Source organism: Andrographis paniculata, unplaced genomic scaffold, assembly GCF_009805555.1.
Source record: "Andrographis paniculata isolate CXL003 unplaced genomic scaffold, ASM980555v1 Contig75END, whole genome shotgun sequence".
NCBI classification, from domain to species: domain Eukaryota; kingdom Viridiplantae; phylum Streptophyta; class Magnoliopsida; order Lamiales; family Acanthaceae; genus Andrographis; species Andrographis paniculata.
In genome coordinates, this window is record NW_026137612.1 from 2,393,433 (window position 1) to 2,411,477 (window position 18,045).

The window sequence follows — 18,045 nt, forward strand, 5'->3', positions numbered from 1 at the left end:
ACATATAAACAGATTGAAAAGGTAAATTAGGCGATGGACAAGTTTTACCAACAGCTTGAGGATAAACTTTATCACCATTAAAAAGAGTAACATGAGTTAGTGAATTTGATGGAAGAAAGATAGAAAATAACGAGGGATTACCAGATACATGATCGATTGCACTTGAATTTAGGACCATGGACTAAGAGAAGTTTGAGAGACGCCAATAACGGGAGTATGGGTATCAGGTGAGTCGGCAATACTGGTGGAGGATGATTGCTGAGATGCTTGATACTTAAGAAATACAACATAATCTGCTTCACATAAGGTAATACTGTCAGATGATTTTCCAGGCGAATCAGTAGCAACAACATTTGTCGAACGAATGGATTGTCCATGTAATTTGAATTGACATTCTCGTGTGTGGCCCATCTTGTGACAATAACTACATTGTGGATCACGTCCACTGTGATCTTGACTTCCTCTCCCGCCACGATCTCTATCACGATTATCGAAGCTAGAATTTTAAGACACCAAGGTTAAATTATCAGTAGTATTAGTAGATGGGGTAGCCATAGGGGTGTTACTGTTAGAGGAGAGTCGTACTAGTTGAACAAGAACATCATCCAGTGCGGGTACAATGGCACTTCCTAGTATATGGTCTTTAATACGGAAAAGAATTTGTCCTAAGCAGCCTCTGGATTTGCAGAACTGGTAGAAATTATGGATCGAAACTCATGTCGAATAGCTTCCAGTTTACTCACATAAGTGGGAAGATCAAGTGTGTGATCTTTAAGTAAAATAAGACTGGAGACTACATCATAGTAGCGCTAAATATCAATGCTGTAAATGGAAGCAGCCTTACTCCAAACTTCATAGCATGTCTCAATGAGTGATATGTGGAAAGTATGGTTAGATCCAAGGAATTTCACAGTGAGACACATGATTGTGCATCAACTTTTGCCAATTCAGATCGAATTTCTTCTTTAATTTCTGACTTTCTATTTTTAGGATGGTCAGGTTGCCCTTGTCCTTTTAACCGAAGTCATATAGATGCAACCTATGACTTATAATTAAATACACCTCGTAATTTACCGGTAGTAGCCATAGAAATAGCACAAAAAAAGTTGCCTGAGAAAAAATCTGGTGGACAGCTGGCGGCGCGTGGTGGCAGCGGCGGCGGCGATGGAGGGTGACACTACCCGACGCATTTTAAGAAGGAATGTGCCTCACCAGCGCGTGTCTGGAAAATCCATCGGAAAAAGGTCTAAAAACGGCTGAAACCGAACCTTGGTCGTCCTCCGGTGATAGGACGTGCGGCGGCGTACGGAGGCTCTCTCACTCTGGTTGGAGTCGTCGGTCTATTGGGAGATAGATTATGGTGTTGGTTGGTTGAAAAGATAACTCAAATTAAATTAGAAAAAAAATTAGTGTTTTGGTATAATTAGGGCTTGAGATGAGGTGGCGGCAGCTCCTGAGACTAGCGGCGGCAACAGCGACTAAAAACTAAACTCCAATTTTACCCAAATCCTAGTTGACTCTGATACCATGCAGAGAAATAGGGGGAAATAAAATTATATTATTCCAAGAGTACATATATATAGCAAATTAGAAAATTTATCCTAACTAACTAAATCATAGATATGGATAGAATATGAATATGGATATAGATAAAGATATAGATATGAATATGAATCTAATAAATCTAACAGGTACTAATGATCAGCTTGAAGTTTCCTAATAGTTCAGTATGCATATGTTGATCAGTTGTGTACCAACTTAAATGAGTTGTGAATTGGAATGATTCCTCTTGGAGTTCCATATTTTCAGAAACATCTTAAAAAATTAATTTCATGAATTTATATTTGGCACTAGAGATCAGGTTGAAGGTGCTTGTTAGTTCAGTGATTAGTGTTTTATGTGCATACATTGATGTAGTTACTTAAAGCACTTTTAATTTCTATGATATGAACCTGTAGATGCTTAGGTCCAGATGAACGGTGAATTTGGGCCAAGTGTATGAGCTATTTTTCTTGATCTGAAGTTTGTCAAATTTCTTTGGTGCTTCTGAATAAAAATTGATAGCACATTTGTTAGTTAATTCACTCCAATATTTAGATGATATACAATATTAACACATGTGAGTGGGATTGGTAAGTTTCCTGTTTTTGGGATATTTATGAAGAGATTGCATTGCTGAGGTAAGTGCTAGTGAGGTTTTTCATTTTAATCATAGTTGAGATATTATAAATAGGGTGAGTGAAGTTTTTTTGAATTTTCCTACTTGATTAAATGTTTCCAGTCCTGATTTATTGCATTATTTTTTCACTTCCTCTGTCCAAACTACAGGTTCTTGGTATCTCTTTGATTCTTTGCAAATCCCTGGATAGACCACCAAGGTATTTGCGGGAAGCTGCTGCTGCTGCATTGTCAGAATTTGTTCGATTCAGGTATGTTTTATATTTCCTATGTTCCCTTGTGATTCCAGCAAAGCATGTTTATACATTTTATTTGGAATGGCAATATGGAAGTGTCATCTTTCTTCCCCTTCTACTGTTGTAAGACGTGTCTGGTGCTAACAGTTGGTATTGTCTTGTGTCCACATCCCAATTATGAACTTTGTTGTCTAAGCATGTATGAGAGCGAGAGAAAAATAAGTACCATCATGAAATTGTGAGTTTTAAAAGTTGCCAAACCATTATTTGTCTTTATATAATATGCAAGTGTTCTTGGATGTCTAGCAGCAATTTTTCCATAGTAACGGTAGTACGACCTGTAAAATGCAAATGCCTTTATATAATGTGCACGTCTTCTTGGTTTACAATTTGGAATGTCATTGAGCATGGTCAAATGCGTCACAATAATGGAGGGAAATTTTTAGAACAGAAGTGCCATCAGGCTGATTTTAAAAATCTTAACTCGCTTTTCTTTTCTTTCTTTCTTTTTTTTTTTTTTATTTGACCACAAATAGTTATGCAACAAATATGCATTACTGTTTCATCCGTGGCTTGATGGAGGCAGTTTGTAGACCAACATAAATGACTTGTTCAAGTGCAAATTGGTTTGAATCCTCTGCTCTTGCTATCAAATTTCTTACATCAAGACTAATCATTTTGCAGTGATAGTTTTGGTTCTTTGTTAGAGCAGATGGTTGAAGGCTTATGCAGACATGTTTCTGATGACTCTTCAACTGTGAGGCGTCTTTGTTTAAGAGGACTTGTCCAGGTAAGCATTGTTAAAGCTGTGATGCTTGCTTCTTTGTGTCTTCGCCTCCAATTTTCTGTTCTGGTACATATCTGTACACTTCAAATATATAGTATATATTTACATATGAGGTTTGTTTGTTTTAGTGTTTTGGTTCGAGGTTTCTTTTTTTTTTTTTCTCTTATGTGAGGTATTGGGAATTGTATCCGTAATATATAAAGTACTCTCTATCTCACATACCTTGGAACATTTTTTATTTTGGTTTGTCCTATCTATCCAACAATATTTCCAAAATATTAAGTAATTAACTACATTTTATTTCATCACTTAATAAAGAATATATATACAGTTCTCTCTCATCACAGATCTGATTCCCAATTTTTTTAAACTAAATACTACTCACTTAAGTTTTTGTGCCGGAAACCAAAATCATATCTGAGACAAGGGGTAATATTTTGTGTTGAGTGTTGACTTTTTGTTAAATAATAGAATATATATTATATATTGAGAATCATGTCAAAATTTTTTGTTTGGCAGATAAACCTATATACTCCCACTGTCTTATAAAATAATGTTCAAAACTTTTGGACACGGAGAGCAAGTAAAATAGTTTTTTAATATTATGTGTACTTTTGGATTATAGTAGAACATGTGTAAGAAATATGTGGGGTTCATGAGTGACATTTGTGTAAATAGATGGAAAAATAGTGGGTATAGATTTAAGAAAGAATTGTACTTTTTACTAAATATAGTATGAACACACTTTTAGTAAATGATAAAATGAGCACACTTTACAAGATAAGGGGGAGAGTATAATTGTTGATGCAATTTTTCAATAATAAAAAGTAAAATCCGAAAAATAAGAAATTATCTTCGAATTTGATATAATTAGTGCCTGAGATTAGGAATCTTTAAACACTGTAAGATACATAAATAAAATAGAAAAATAAAACTACAGACTGGAAAATAAAGTAGTGATCCCCAAAGGCAATTCTTTTGAATTTGATGTCGATTGAAGATACTCTGCCAGTTGCTGACCCCAATTCTTAAATATTCCTCAGAAGAGATGTTTCGGAACTGTCGCCAGCAACCGCCGTCAACCGTTCACAACGAAACGTTTTGAAACGTCGTCTGGTCGGTTACGGCAACCGTCTCGCCAACCGCATAACCCAACCGACCAATCCAGAGACTAACTGGTCGCTAGACCAAACGATTCCTTGGTCGCCCTATCAAGCGACCATCCTCTGGTATTTTCAGACGATTCAATGGTCGCCCCAACCAAGCGACTGAACTACTGTTCACTTAATTAGACGACTAATTAACAGACTTTCGCTTGGTCTAAATTCCGTATTGGCCGAACCAACCGACTGCAAACCATCCGATCCGACTGCAGACCATCCGACCTGCCTATCCGACCACGGATTTTTTGACCTGCCTATCCGATCGAGGACCAATCGACCTGTCTGTCCGACCGCGGACCTTTCGACCCGCCTGTCTGACCGCGGACCTTCCTACCTGCTTATCCGACTGCGGACCAACCGACCGCGGACCAACCGACCTGAGTGCATATTTTCTTCTTTTCCGCCCGACTTCGTGTCCTAACTTCTTTTAAGATCCTGCTACCATTATTATTATTATTATTATTATTATTATTATTATTATTATTATTATTATTATTATTATTTGTGCGTAACAATAATATTCTTCAGATAACTTGCATTGGTTTCCACTTTTATCTAATTATGAGCTCTTTGGATTGATAATGCGGTTGATTCATTTTGCGCAATTTACACTCTTCAACATTCTTGTGGGTGTGTATTGCCATTTTGATGCTTATGAGATGCTGCCAGTAGGGCTGAGCTTTTGGCTCTCGAGTATTTCGAATATTTGATTCTACTTTTTGGGGTTTATCCCACATTTTCATGTAAAATAAACTATTTTTTTTTCACAAAATATTAAAAACTAATAAAAATTACTTACACTCATACAAAATCACAATCTCGAGAATTCTTTGACAAGTACTAATATTGCCATTTACTTACACATGCTGCACCTGTACGTTCCTCTCTTCAAAATGTGTTAGGCAACGTTGTCTTCCGCCGCGGCCGCCAGCTGTCCGTCGGATTTTTTCTCATGGAGCTTCTCTAGTGTTTTTTCTAAGGCTGATCCACTTAAACCACTAAATTTTCAGCTTATTACTACAGTTACATTACGCGGTGTACCTAATTATAAGTTATGGCTTGCGTCTATACGACTTTGGTTTAAGGACAAGGGCAATCTAACCCTACTGTGGAATTCCCTGGATCCAACTATATTTCCGACAGATCAATCATTTGAGACATGCTATGAAGTTTGGAATAAGGCTGCTTATATTTACAACAATGATATTCAGCACTACAATGATATAGTCCTCCTTTCACTTAAAGATCACACATATGATCTTCCTACCATCAGTTCGGCATATCCATAGGTTGCTTGGAACAAGTTCTTTGCTGTATTGGCTCTTGTCCACCTTAGAGTTGAATTCGATCATGTTCGAGACCAAATACTTGGAGGTTCCATTGTACCTATGTTGAACGATGTTCTTGTTCGTCTAGTAAAACTCTCCTCTAGCAGTAACACCTATATAGGTACCCATCTACTAATACTACTCCAACTGATGGTTCAACTTTGGTTTCTCAAAACCTTAGCTCCGATAACCGTGACAAAAATGTTTATGGGTGGGTGAGAGTCGAGATCGAAGTGGATGTCGTCCGCAATGCCGTTGTTGTCACAAGTTAAGCCATACACAAAAACGTTACTTCAGTTTACATGGATGTCCCCTTGTTCGACAAATATTGTTGCTACTGATTTGTTCGGAGGTTCATCTGATACTTTCACCCTACATGGAGCAGATTATGCTATATTTCTTCAGTATCAAGCATCTCAGTAGTCATCCTCCATCAGTTCTGCTGTCTCACCTAGTATACCCATACTCCTGTAATTGGTATCTCAAACTTCTCTTGATCCATGAGTCTTAGATTCAGATGCAACTTGTCTGATAATCCCTCTATGTTCTCCACATTTTATCCATTAAATTCATTAACTCATGCCACTCTTGCTAATGGTGATAAAGCATACCTCAAGTTGTTGGTAATGTTTGTCCTTCACCTAGTTCACCTCTTTAGTCTATACTTTGTCTATCAAAGTCCATTTAACCTCATTTGTTAATCATTATCTAAATTGCTCTATCTTACTAACTAGTGATTCACTTGTATTCTAGATCGCAGCACGGCACGGACAATTGGTACCGAATGTAAGTCTTATTGATTATGTTACCCAAACGAATCTCCTTGCACCTTATTATATCCGCAATTGAGTCTCCTGACTACTCTACCAGCGATTAGGTCATCCCAATCTGTCCAAATTAAAGTGTCATTTTCCTAATTATCTTTCTCTATCTTTATTATCTTGTGAGTCCTTTGAGCTTAGAAAGCAGTCTTGTACTTCCTTCCCAAGTGTGTCGATAGTTGGGCATCTGAGTCTTCTGCATTAGTATACTCAGAAATTTGGGGGTTTTGTCATACTACTGTAACTTTTGGTTTTCAATATTCTATTATGTTTATCGATGATTTTTCTCAATGTATTTCGGTTTATTTAAGGAAAAATCGATTTGAATTGCTCTATATATTAAAAATGTTTTGTGTTGAAGTTCGTACACAATTTTATACATCTATATATTAAAAACGTTTTAAGAAGTGATAATGGTGGAAAGTATTTTTCATCAGTCGTATTGTCCTTCCACTCTTAACAAATTGGAGTGGTTGAACGAAAGAACCGTCATTTAATAGAAACAACTTGTACCCTTCTCTTACGTTATAATGTTACATTCCAAATTTGGGCTGATGCGATCCTTACAACATGATTTCATGAATCATCTTCCGTATACTATCTTAGGACATTAGATTCCCATAATATGTCTTCAGCCTAATGTGTTATGTGTCATTGGTTGTACGTGCTTTGTTCTTGACTATTTTCTTAGTTTGGACAAATTACGTCCTCGATCAATCAAATGTATTCTCCTCTCATTAGTCGATATTACCTTAGTACAAATGTCACGTTCTTTGAGTCATCACCATACTTCACAGTGTCATCATCTCCGTCCTCAATACATGTTACTCCTATTTCAATGGCCCTTATTTCCAAGTCTCCACTTGAGATTTATAGTTGTCATACATGGCAGTGTCAGAACGTACTTACTTCACCATCACCTACGACTATTAATGACTCACCTCCGGTTCCGTTGCCTTCCGTGATTGCGACTCTACTGTTATTTATCGTCCTACGTCAAGCTATTTAGTCCACTCGTAATCCTAACCATGTATATAATTTTATTTATTAACACCATTTATTTTCTTTTCCTTTTATGCGGAGTGTTGTGACTACTTTAGATTCCATCTCTGTTCCTCGCTCTTGGTGTAAGTAAGGCTTTGGGTCATTCAGGGTGGCGTTATGCCATGATAAAGGAAATGTCTGTTTCCACCAAAAAAGACAACCATAGCTTGCTGTGGATTTATGTAGTCAAGGTTAGCCCTAATTGTTGCATTGATCGACTTAAAGCTCGATTTGTTGCAAAGGGCTATACTCAAGTGTATGGAGAGGACTACACAAAAACCTCCTATCCCGTTGCCAAAATGTCCTTTGTTCGCCTTTTTATTTCTATGGCAACAATGAGTAGTTGGCTATTTTATCAGCTTGACATTGAAAGTACCTTCTTGCATGGTAAGCTTAAACAAGAAATGTGTTTGGAGCAACTACCTAGTTTTGTTGCTCAGGGGAATTTCGTCTTTTATGTCGCTTTCGTCGCTCACTCTATGGCTTCAAATAGTCTCCACGGCATGGTTTGTACGTTTTAGTCCTGTTATTTAAGAATTTGGTATGAAAAAATGTTCATCTTATCATACTGTATTCCTTAAGCATACTTTAGAGGGATGTGTTTACTTAATAGTCTATGTTGTTGACATTGTTATCGCTGGAGATGATATTACAAAATTTGATTTTAAGCCAAAAGACTTGGGACCACTATGGTACTTCTTGGAATTGAAATTGACCAATCAAAGAATTGTGCTATCATATCTCAGAGAAAGTATATTCTTGATATGTTGAGAAATAGACATGAGTGAGTGTAAGGTTGTGGATTCTCCTATAGATCAAAATAAAAAGCTCTTTCATGGATGGGAGAGCCATCGACTGATGCTGAGCAGGACGAAATAGAAGATTGGTTGGAAAGCTCAATTCTCACTATCACCCACCTGACCAAATATATCATTTGGAATTAGTATAGTGAGTCAGTTCATGTAGTCTCCATGTGATTCTCATTGAAAGACATATTTTGCTGTATATATTAAAGGGTCTCCACAAAAAGCTTTACTTTATACAGATCATGGTCACTCTGAAATTATTGGATATTCAGATGTTGATTGGGTAGGGTTTCCAATCGATAGACGTTCTACCTCTTGTTATTGTGTGTTTGTTGGAGGTAATTTGATATCTTGGAGAAGTAATAAACAAGATATGGTTGCACTTTCTACTGCTGAGGCAAAATATTAGGCTACGGCCATAGCTACTTTGTGAACTCAAATTTTGTGATGTGACGAAGATGAAGTTATGGTGGGATAATCAGACAACATTACACATTGCATCAAATTCAATATTTCATGAATAGACAAAGCATATTGAAATAAATTGTCACTTCATCAGGAAAAAAGTATTATCTTGATATATAGAAATTAAATATGTGTCCTCAGATGATCAACTTAAGTCTTGAGTGGTCTTAGATCCGAGTCCATCTACAACAAGTTTAGATCGACTGACTTGTACGCTCTAGCTTGAGGGGACTGTTAAATTCATATCTATATCTTAGGTGAATATGATTCATATCTATATCTATATTTATGATTTAGTTAACTTTAGTTTGTTACTTATGGTAGATTTTCTAACCACCTATATATATGTATACACTTCCCTTCACTTTTATCTTGGAATGAAAATAATTCTCCCTATTTCTCTACAACTAACAACAAATATTCCAACAAATAATAAACACTAAATGAACAAACTCTTGCATCTGAATTGTTCTTTTTTGGATTTTTTTGTTTTTGAAAAGTTAAATTCAGATTCGGATACAGGGTGTCGGACAATTGTTTGGATCAAATTTCGAGTACTAAATTTGCATCTGAATAACACGATCAGCTACCTGACACACGGCCCTTCATTTATTCCTTTTAATCTTTTAGGGTTAAAAGGGAAGCGAATATGTGCATGTTTCAATATTTTGATGTGTATAATATCTTGTTATTTTAAGTCCTATTCTTTGTGTGAATATTATTTCTACTTATCTTTACTAATTTAGACTTCAAATATTGGTCTTTCTTTTTAAACATAGTTAGTTTGTCATGCTAATAGCCTTGCAACATCAAGAATGAAGGTTTTCATTTAGTATTTTGTTAATTAAAATTATGTTCTTGTAATGTTGGTTATAAGATAAGTAAATGTTTCAACTATTCAACTATTATCTAAACCACCCAACATGTTAGGTATTTGATTATATTTGGGTATGCGAGTTGTCAAATATCCAATATAGAAGAGTAGAAATTGGATAGTTCATAATCAAATTCCAATCTGAATTATCCAAACTTCAATTATCCAATGTGATCCCACCCCTAGCTAGCAGTGCCGTATTTAAAAAATATCTTCTTCCCCTACTCTTATTTATTTCAGATGATAAGACCCATATACATGCCACGAAATAATTAAACTATGATCTGTAAAAAAGTGATGGAGGTGAATTTGTATCTCCACCATATTTGATACCAGCATCACTTGCATGCATGTCGTGCAGATGCCGCCAGTCCATGTGGTCCAGTATACTGCTCAAATTCTCAGTGTTATTGTAGCTTTGCTTGATGATCCTGATGAATCAGTTCAGCTTACTGCTGTCTCATGTTTGCTGATGGTGATTTCCTTTTCAATGGGCTTCTATATCTATATATATATATATAGAGAGAGAGAGAGAGAGAAAGGGTTTTTTTTTTTTTTTTTTTGAGAGAGATATTCAACATCTCATATTTATTATAATCTCCTACATTGTGCCATGCACCCCAGGTTCTTGGATGGTCTACAACCGATGCTGTGGAACCTATTTTGCTTAACCTTTTAGTTCGGCTTCGTAACCTTCAGGTGAGTTTCTGAATACCTTGTTTGTCATGATAATTTTGTAGATCTAAATTTGGCAGGATGTTCTTGGTTGCCATTTTTGTCATCTTGAATTTTTCTTTTTAATTTATTAGTAGTTATCATAAATGATTTAACTTAAAAGGATATAACGTGTGGATAGTGAAGGAAAGTCCTATAAATTTCACACTTTTTATCCTAAATTTCTTGTCATTCAATTAGAGGAACATGATCATATCTAAGGTTGTTCCATTAAAATAAATATTTTTTAGATTTTTAACGTGACAGTCAATGATGCTCAAGATTTTCACCGGTTTTGATCAATTGTATTTAATTTGGTTATGATGAACTTCTCATGTGAGCTCATATGAGTGGATGAGATTTTGATTTGTCATTAGTTAATGCTAATCTTTTCATTTAATCATTTCAACCCTTTTTATTCTAAACTTGTGGTGCATTTGGTTGCGTTTGTGTTTTGGATTTTCTTTTTTTTAATGTCTATAATTTTTTGTATGTGATGGTTTGAATGAAAAATGTGTATTGAATGTAATATTTTGAATAAAAAATAGACGGGCAATGTAATATTTTTTCAACGGGGTAAATTGCATATGAAAACAAGGTAGAAAACGCATACAACTTTTCAAAAAAACTGATGAGCAATTAGTTTCTTTTCAAAATGATTGTGTTCATGAGCTTTGAGAACATGATTTTATTGGTATTTATCAACTTCTTTTTTTCTTTTCTGTTTTTTAAATTTGCAATAGGTGTGCATGAATGCGAAAATTCGAGCCAATGCATTTGCAGCATTCGGAGCTCTAAGCAATTATGGGTTTGGGCCTCAACATGATGCATTTCTCGAACAGGTCCATATTGCATTTGATGATGTGGAAAGATACTTGCCTTATATCCTTTGTGCTTTATCAAATTAAAATTATTATTTAGTAAATTAACTATGAGCACGGCGGTGTTCACAATTCTTTAGGTCGCTGAAACAGTGTTCCCTTAATGTTGAATATATTTTTGTTTTTGGAAAGTAAAGAAAATCTATTCAATAAGATAGTTTAAAATACAAAAACTTAGGAAGTGATGGATGAATATCATTGTCGAAGCTAGAAAAAGTGATATAGAGATAAACATGCAGACAATCTCCAATCATGTATCTTGGCACGGAATGGATGTAAGAGATACTGTAGGACTTGCACAAAGTTCGGAAGTTTGTAAGATAGTGTAGGACTCTGTTCTATCAAGAATTTGATACTGTAGACCTAGTTGTGTGTGTATTAGGTTTTTGTCTTTCATGCCATGTAACCGAAATTATAGAGTAATATATTATATCACTGATGGCATTTCTATACTGAGAAAACTAAAAGACCAACTAGAAATTAACTTTCTACTATCTCCATAATTAATTTTCTACCCCTATCTATATTAAAATCTACTTTCTTGGTCCCAGTGCTCGACAAGGTTTATGAATTTGAGTCTGCTTACCGTTGCTAGGTTCATGCTGCATTTCCACGTTTAGTTTTACATCTTCATGACGAGGATCTTGGTGTGCGAAAAGCTTGTCGGGTTAGATAATTCATTGTAGATCCTTCATTCGAGTCCCTTCTTTATTAGGGAAAGTTTTGGCTTTTTAATAAAGATTATATTTTCCTGCAGAAAACTTTAAAATGTATTGCTCCATTGGTCGAATTTGATGGTATGGTTGCCCTATCCAACACACACAGATTTAGTTCCGATCATAGGTACATCTGAAGACCATTACTGCAGCTTTATTGTTTCGTTTACTTTCTTCATTTATTTATTCCACTTTTGCGCTTTTCTCTTTTGCTTTAGAGGTGATTACGAAGACTTACTTAAAGACATCGCTAAGCAATTTACCCAGCAGATCTCCTCGAGAATCGATACGTACATGGCATCTATAATACAGGTCAACATTTGATTGATATTGTGTATTCATTATACATACATATATAAGACCTTCCTTTGCTAGGGTTCAAATACATTAAATGTCGAGGTTTCCTTCCGTCTATCCACAATTACATTGAAGTGATGTTTTTTCACAGAAAAATTAATAAATTTTATAGATTGTGATGCTTGATGAAAACACTAAATGAATACACCCTTAATAGTTGGAAGCATTGCATTACGCAGGCTTTCGAGGCTCCTTGGCCAGCAATTCAAGCAAATGCCATTTATTTATGTAGCAGTATAGTCGCGGTTTCGAACGATCAACATATCTATGTCCTCTACCATAGCCAGGTTGTGATTTGCGGCATCCTTTTCTATAAATTTCCTCAGCCTAGCCTAGTTTTGTGTTTACAGTAGACATTTACGGTTGGATCTTAGTTTAGGTCTTTGGAGTGCTGATTGGAAAGATAAGCAAATCTTCCGATGCAATTGTTAGAGCAACTGGTTCCCGGGCACTCGGATTGCTCCTTAAGTCGGCCAATTCAAGTTCCTGGAAAGGCGCACGGCTCGACCCATCAGATTCGATCCTGTCCGGACATGAAGCAGAATCTTCCAGGAGATTATGATTATGATGACAAGAACCACAACTGGGAAGGAACTTTATAGGTGCTGGATAATTTGTTTTATTTATGTGAGTACATGTGCGGCGGCGGTTTGTACAGCTTACGATGGATAAATTATGATGCTGTCTGTGAGCTGCTTGTGACACTGCTTGTTGGGGTGGGTTGGGTTGGGTTCCTTGCATATTTGCGGTGTTTAATTTGTTACGGAAGAGAAGAGCAAGAGCTTCATTTCATGTCTTGATTATTGTGATAATGCATGGCTTTGCTATTCTATTTAGGTTGGTTTGCTGCTGCTGCTGCTGCTGCTCGAACCCGCCGTTGTTCTTTTCTACGGTTGATTATTATTCAGCAACTATATATATTCTTTGTGTTCGCGTTTGAATTATTGGCTAAATGTGATATTTAATTAAAAATATAACATTTCTTCTATCCATTAAATACACGAGGATATAATGTGAATGACAGAATACATCATTATATCAAAATAATACAAATGCCGTGTATGATAGAATAGACAACCCACAATCACAAACAATATATTAATTATATTGAACATGATAGATTTTTGCATTATAAATAAAGTTTATTTTATATTCTTTTTTTGCATATATCATGTTAGGAGAGTTGTGGATTTTAAACTTTTGCAAAAGAGTATATATTTTTAAATTTAAATAGTATTGATTTGAGTTTAAAATTCAAATTAAAGAGCTCTTTATACTTCATATTGTTTTATCATATATACTTTATATTTTTTATCATATAAAACTGAAATATATTCATGTGTGCAATATAATTTCTTTTTTTTTTTATTTTTGATTGATTTATGTGTATATATATATATATATATAAAAGTGTGTCTGATCAATATTATAAAATATATTTTGTCTCTTTGGTTTCAACAATAAAAAAAGACAGTTATTAATATGCATACAACAATTTATATTGATTTTTATGTTTTTGGCCTGAAATATGATAAAAGAAATGTAAATTCACCTTTGATATTGATGTTTGGTTTTAGTTTGAATGTCAGCTTTTTATTTAAATTAAAATTGATGTTTGGTTTTAGTTTGAATGTCAGCTTTTTATTTAAATGTTAATTTAAATAGTATTTTAAGATAATGTAAATACAATATATAAACGGACATTATATTATATAGTTCATACAACAAAATATACTATTTTTTATTTTTATTTTTTTCGCTCCGGAAGAAAATATAATGTATTAAAAAATGGTACATTGTGTTTTCACCTATAAAAATATTCAATATTTGCGACAACTTGATGAGTCGGTCGAAAAATTGGTAAAGGGTCTCTTAGGACACTCCAGAAAACTCAGTAAGAATAATATTTTGTCAGTGGAGAATGGGATTAGCAAAAAAATCAGCCGAAAAAAATAAATTATAAATCGACTTAAAAATTAAAATTGCTTTAAAACTGGATGAATGAACAAGGAAATACATGCGTAATTGAAATAAAGTTGAAAAAAGTATAAAGTAACCGATGGAAAAGTGAATGATATGAAAACAAAAAATACGATAAAAATAAAAGAAAATAAAGGTAAAAAGATAGACTGAAAGGCGTGTTGTTGGATGTTGATCGTCCTTTTTCCATCTTCAAAATTCAGATTTTATACTCCACTTAAGCTTGTAACTTCTCTTCTCATTTAATTGTCCCATCACTTTCGCTATTATAGAAGATCATTAAATCAAGTGTAACTTGTTTAACGTTCTTATCTTCAATAATAAGTCCTTTATTTATCATTAAATAACAACAAAACTCTTATGATCATTGAATAATATTTTATTGGAACAATTTTCCTTGATTAATGGTCATAACCTCCGTATTGATTTTTTTGCTTCATAAATTTTGTCAGCTCCATATTCTCCCTCCGCATAATGGGCTTCAAAATCCTTCTTGGGCTAATGTCATCCTCTCTGGGCTCCACTGTCTCTGGTTCATTTCTCACTTAGGTCTCTAGCGAACTAGGTTTCTTTCTTTTAATTGGGCTTTTCCTTCAACGGTGTTTTTTTCGGGTCTAACATAATACCCCCAAAAATTGGGATTAAAACTTAATTTTTATTTCATAACATCTTTTTATTTGATCTGATGGATGATGTCTACTACCACACCCTATTCGAGACGGAGAAAACATTTTTAACTAGCATTTCTTACTTACTCCATTATTCAGGCCATAACTTCTCACTTTCTTGAAAACGTGTCCTCTCACCATTTGAAAGATCACTTCTCATTCTTTGTTTTGCTCTAATTTCTCTCTCAATCTTCTTCTCCTTCACGATCATACATGGCATCCGGCAAGTCCATTTCATTCAGTGGAAATTTCCCCACCGATGGTTTTTTTTTCGTCCAGTAGATTTTTTGCAGTCATCCGCTCATTCCAATGATGGGAGATCCACCATTTCCGCTCGCCTTCTTCCTTTTGGCGGTCAAGGGCTTATCTTCTTAATTAAGGACGTCTTTGATGTTGAGGTTCAGAAAGGTTTTCTCCTCGAACCATATAACCTTCCGCTAACCCAACATTGGCTAAAGATCAATGCTTTCCCCTCAAACTTTACCCACATTCCTGGCAATTCTACTTCCCACACAATAGTGAGACGATTAAGGCTTTACTATGTTTTTAGGACTTTTATTTGAATCATTTTGTCTTGTCCTTCGGTATATTAAGTTCTATTGTCCTATATGTTTCCGTGATTTTGGGATTACCTGTGAAAGGCCTCGAGTCCCCTTTGATTGCTTATAAAATGTCCATTGTTTCTGTTTTCTCCAAACCTTACATTGACAAGGCCACCTCCACCCAATTAATGGCCCAAACTACACTGTCTTACACCGTTAAACCCCTGAAAAATAATGTTTTGTTATTCTTTTGGTTCACAAAGTTTTTTCCTGTTTTGGCTCCAAAGGGGTGGTGAAGGAGACTGAACTCATTCTTTAAATCGTAATGACCGATCAAAAAATTAATCTGGCCTTGTATTTATTGAGTTTCTCTACAAGGGCATCAATGATTTGATCAATAAGATATGGAAACCCCCCTAAGGACCTTCATGTAATTGGACTTCTTTGCTCTCTAAATTTTTGGAAAAGACTATTTTTCTTAAGTTCATAGATCCGCAGACCAAACTTTGTCAATCCTACCCATTCTCATCATTAGGGGAACTTCTGCTCTTTGGTCTTTTTTTTATAAGCAATATACACTCAATCACCCATTCTATCTTGCAAGCCTCTCCTTGATCAAATTAATTTTTCTATCCATTGATGGATAGCAAATGCAGTCCGTCTAGGTTAATTGAATTGAGGGATGGAAATTCCACTTTAATCCTTAGTTTGAATGTTTGTTGGAATAAATGTTTCTCCACCCGGCCAATGATTATTGGTTGCTCCACTTCATCTGCTACATCCACTTTGCTCCGAGTCATATTAGTCCCATGGCCAAAAAGTTTGGCTTGATTCAAGACGTTCCATATTTTGGCTACCTTCTTCCGCCACTGTCCGAAGTCTGCCAGACATTTCCTCTGACACCTTGGTACAATGGTAATCCTATATACTGGATATAGAGAGCCTTGTCTATTTATTTCATCAACTTTAATGGGCAGTTACTCTCTTTTTTTGAATCTTGGTGGGCGGATATTGAAAAACGCCTGTTGTTAGATCCTTTAAGCACCTATTTAGTCAAGTTGGTTTACAAGCACTCTGAAAATAAAAACCCTTCAACCTCCGAAACTGAGGATGTAGTATTCAATGCATCTATCCGCACTCTACGTAAAATCCATTGAATTATGCTGAATTTTGTGGCGGACGATTGCTAATTTTTTTTCTTTTTAGCCACATCTAAAAAGAATTCCTCTACTGCCTCTACATCCTCAGGCCATTGCTTTTCAAAATGTTTTGCCACTCTGAAAGTGACCCCTCATCCAAATACTTCAAAGATCACGAGAATATCGCCGAAGCGTTTCCTCTCCATTAGGTTATGGTGTTTGTTGCTTGCTTCTCTTAAGTTCAAATGTATCATCTCAAAACATTAATACTGTTTTCCATAGACATTACTGAAGAGGCCTACAGTTGCCACTCCTCGCATCTCTCATTTTCCTCTCCGTGTTTCTTCTTCTCCGCCAACCCCAAAGCCCGAAATTGTTTTTTTTTGCTCGAATTCCATTGGAGGATATGGAGAATTACTTCTCTAATAGCTCTGCACCTTCTCCTATTGTGGAATCCCCGCAAATCCCGGCAGCCTCTGAAAATCTGCTACACCTTGCTAGCCGAAATGCCATCCCCCCCCCCAAACGTTTGAATTTATTCAAGTTTCCCTGGTTCGGATGATCTAAAAGAATAAATCAAGCGATCCGGAGTGCCTTTCCATTTTGGAAGGGTTGGTGGATCGGATGGGCAATATGACAGACAGATTCAAGCTTCTTCCAATTCTTAGGGACAATAATTAAAAGAAAGTGGACCTTTTGTTCTCTCTAGAGCAGAAAAAAAGCATGCACGTGTCTACCTTCATTTTTGAACACCATAAATTTGTTGAAGAATAATGTGACACCCTAGCCCACAAGCCACACAAAGTCGGGCATGTCAGAATCGTAGGCTAGCCCCATAGGTCAATACGAGTCCTTCTAGTGCACTTTTGTTTTCACTCACGCACTCATCCTCAATTACTCTAGAGCAAACACGTTTAACTCTAGAGTTTTTTTAGTAGAGCTTCTAAAAAATAATGTACACATTATTGACATGAGTAGTCTATTTAATTAATTTAATCTCTATTTACTCTTGGATGGCCTAACACCGGCTCATCAATGTGAGTTGGCCTAGCACTGGTAACTCTGGAGCATTAAAAATAATCAGAGGTGAAAGCTTTACAAGCAGAACAGAAATATCTCTTAGCAGAAGTGGAAAGAATGCATCAGCGGTTGAAGGAACCTTATGTTTGCAGCAGTCAACTAAATGAAAGTCTGATTTACTACATCACTTGCTAAGCAAATTTTTTGGAGTGGGCAAAGAAACTAGATCTTCATCTTGCGGAGTTACAAAAGAAAATGGTATTGTTCGAAAAGAACCTTGAGAAAGTGACTCATGGTCTAGTGGAGTTGTATGATGCTTGGGATGA

The 18,045-nt window shown here is 35.6% G+C and overlaps 1 protein-coding gene across 8 annotated transcripts in view; it reads left to right on the plus strand.

The window, feature by feature from the left end:
- Window positions 1-13,258, plus strand: part of LOC127266233 (protein SHOOT GRAVITROPISM 6) — a 42,059-nt gene extending 28,801 nt beyond the window's left edge. For 2 of the 8 annotated variants that reach the window (XM_051296404.1, XM_051296405.1), the window contains exons 42-52: window positions 2,329-2,429; window positions 3,099-3,204; window positions 10,064-10,177; window positions 10,327-10,401; window positions 11,160-11,258; window positions 11,893-11,964; window positions 12,055-12,140; window positions 12,232-12,325; window positions 12,550-12,657; window positions 12,750-13,086; window positions 13,208-13,258. In XM_051296404.1, coding sequence (XP_051152361.1) covers window positions 2,329-2,429; window positions 3,099-3,204; window positions 10,064-10,177; window positions 10,327-10,401; window positions 11,160-11,258; window positions 11,893-11,964; window positions 12,055-12,140; window positions 12,232-12,325; window positions 12,550-12,657; window positions 12,750-12,932 — 1,038 coding nt within the window. In that variant the 3' untranslated portion in view covers window positions 12,933-13,086; window positions 13,208-13,258. Of the gene's footprint in view, window positions 1-2,328; window positions 2,430-2,950; window positions 3,041-3,098; window positions 3,205-4,244; window positions 4,870-10,063; window positions 10,178-10,326; window positions 10,402-11,159; window positions 11,259-11,848; window positions 11,965-12,054; window positions 12,141-12,231; window positions 12,326-12,549; window positions 12,658-12,749; window positions 13,087-13,207 lie in introns of those variants that run through there. The other 6 variants (XM_051296407.1, XM_051296408.1, XM_051296411.1 and 3 more) reach the window with 6 other exon arrangements.
- Window positions 13,259-18,045: the final 4,787 nt, after the last annotated feature.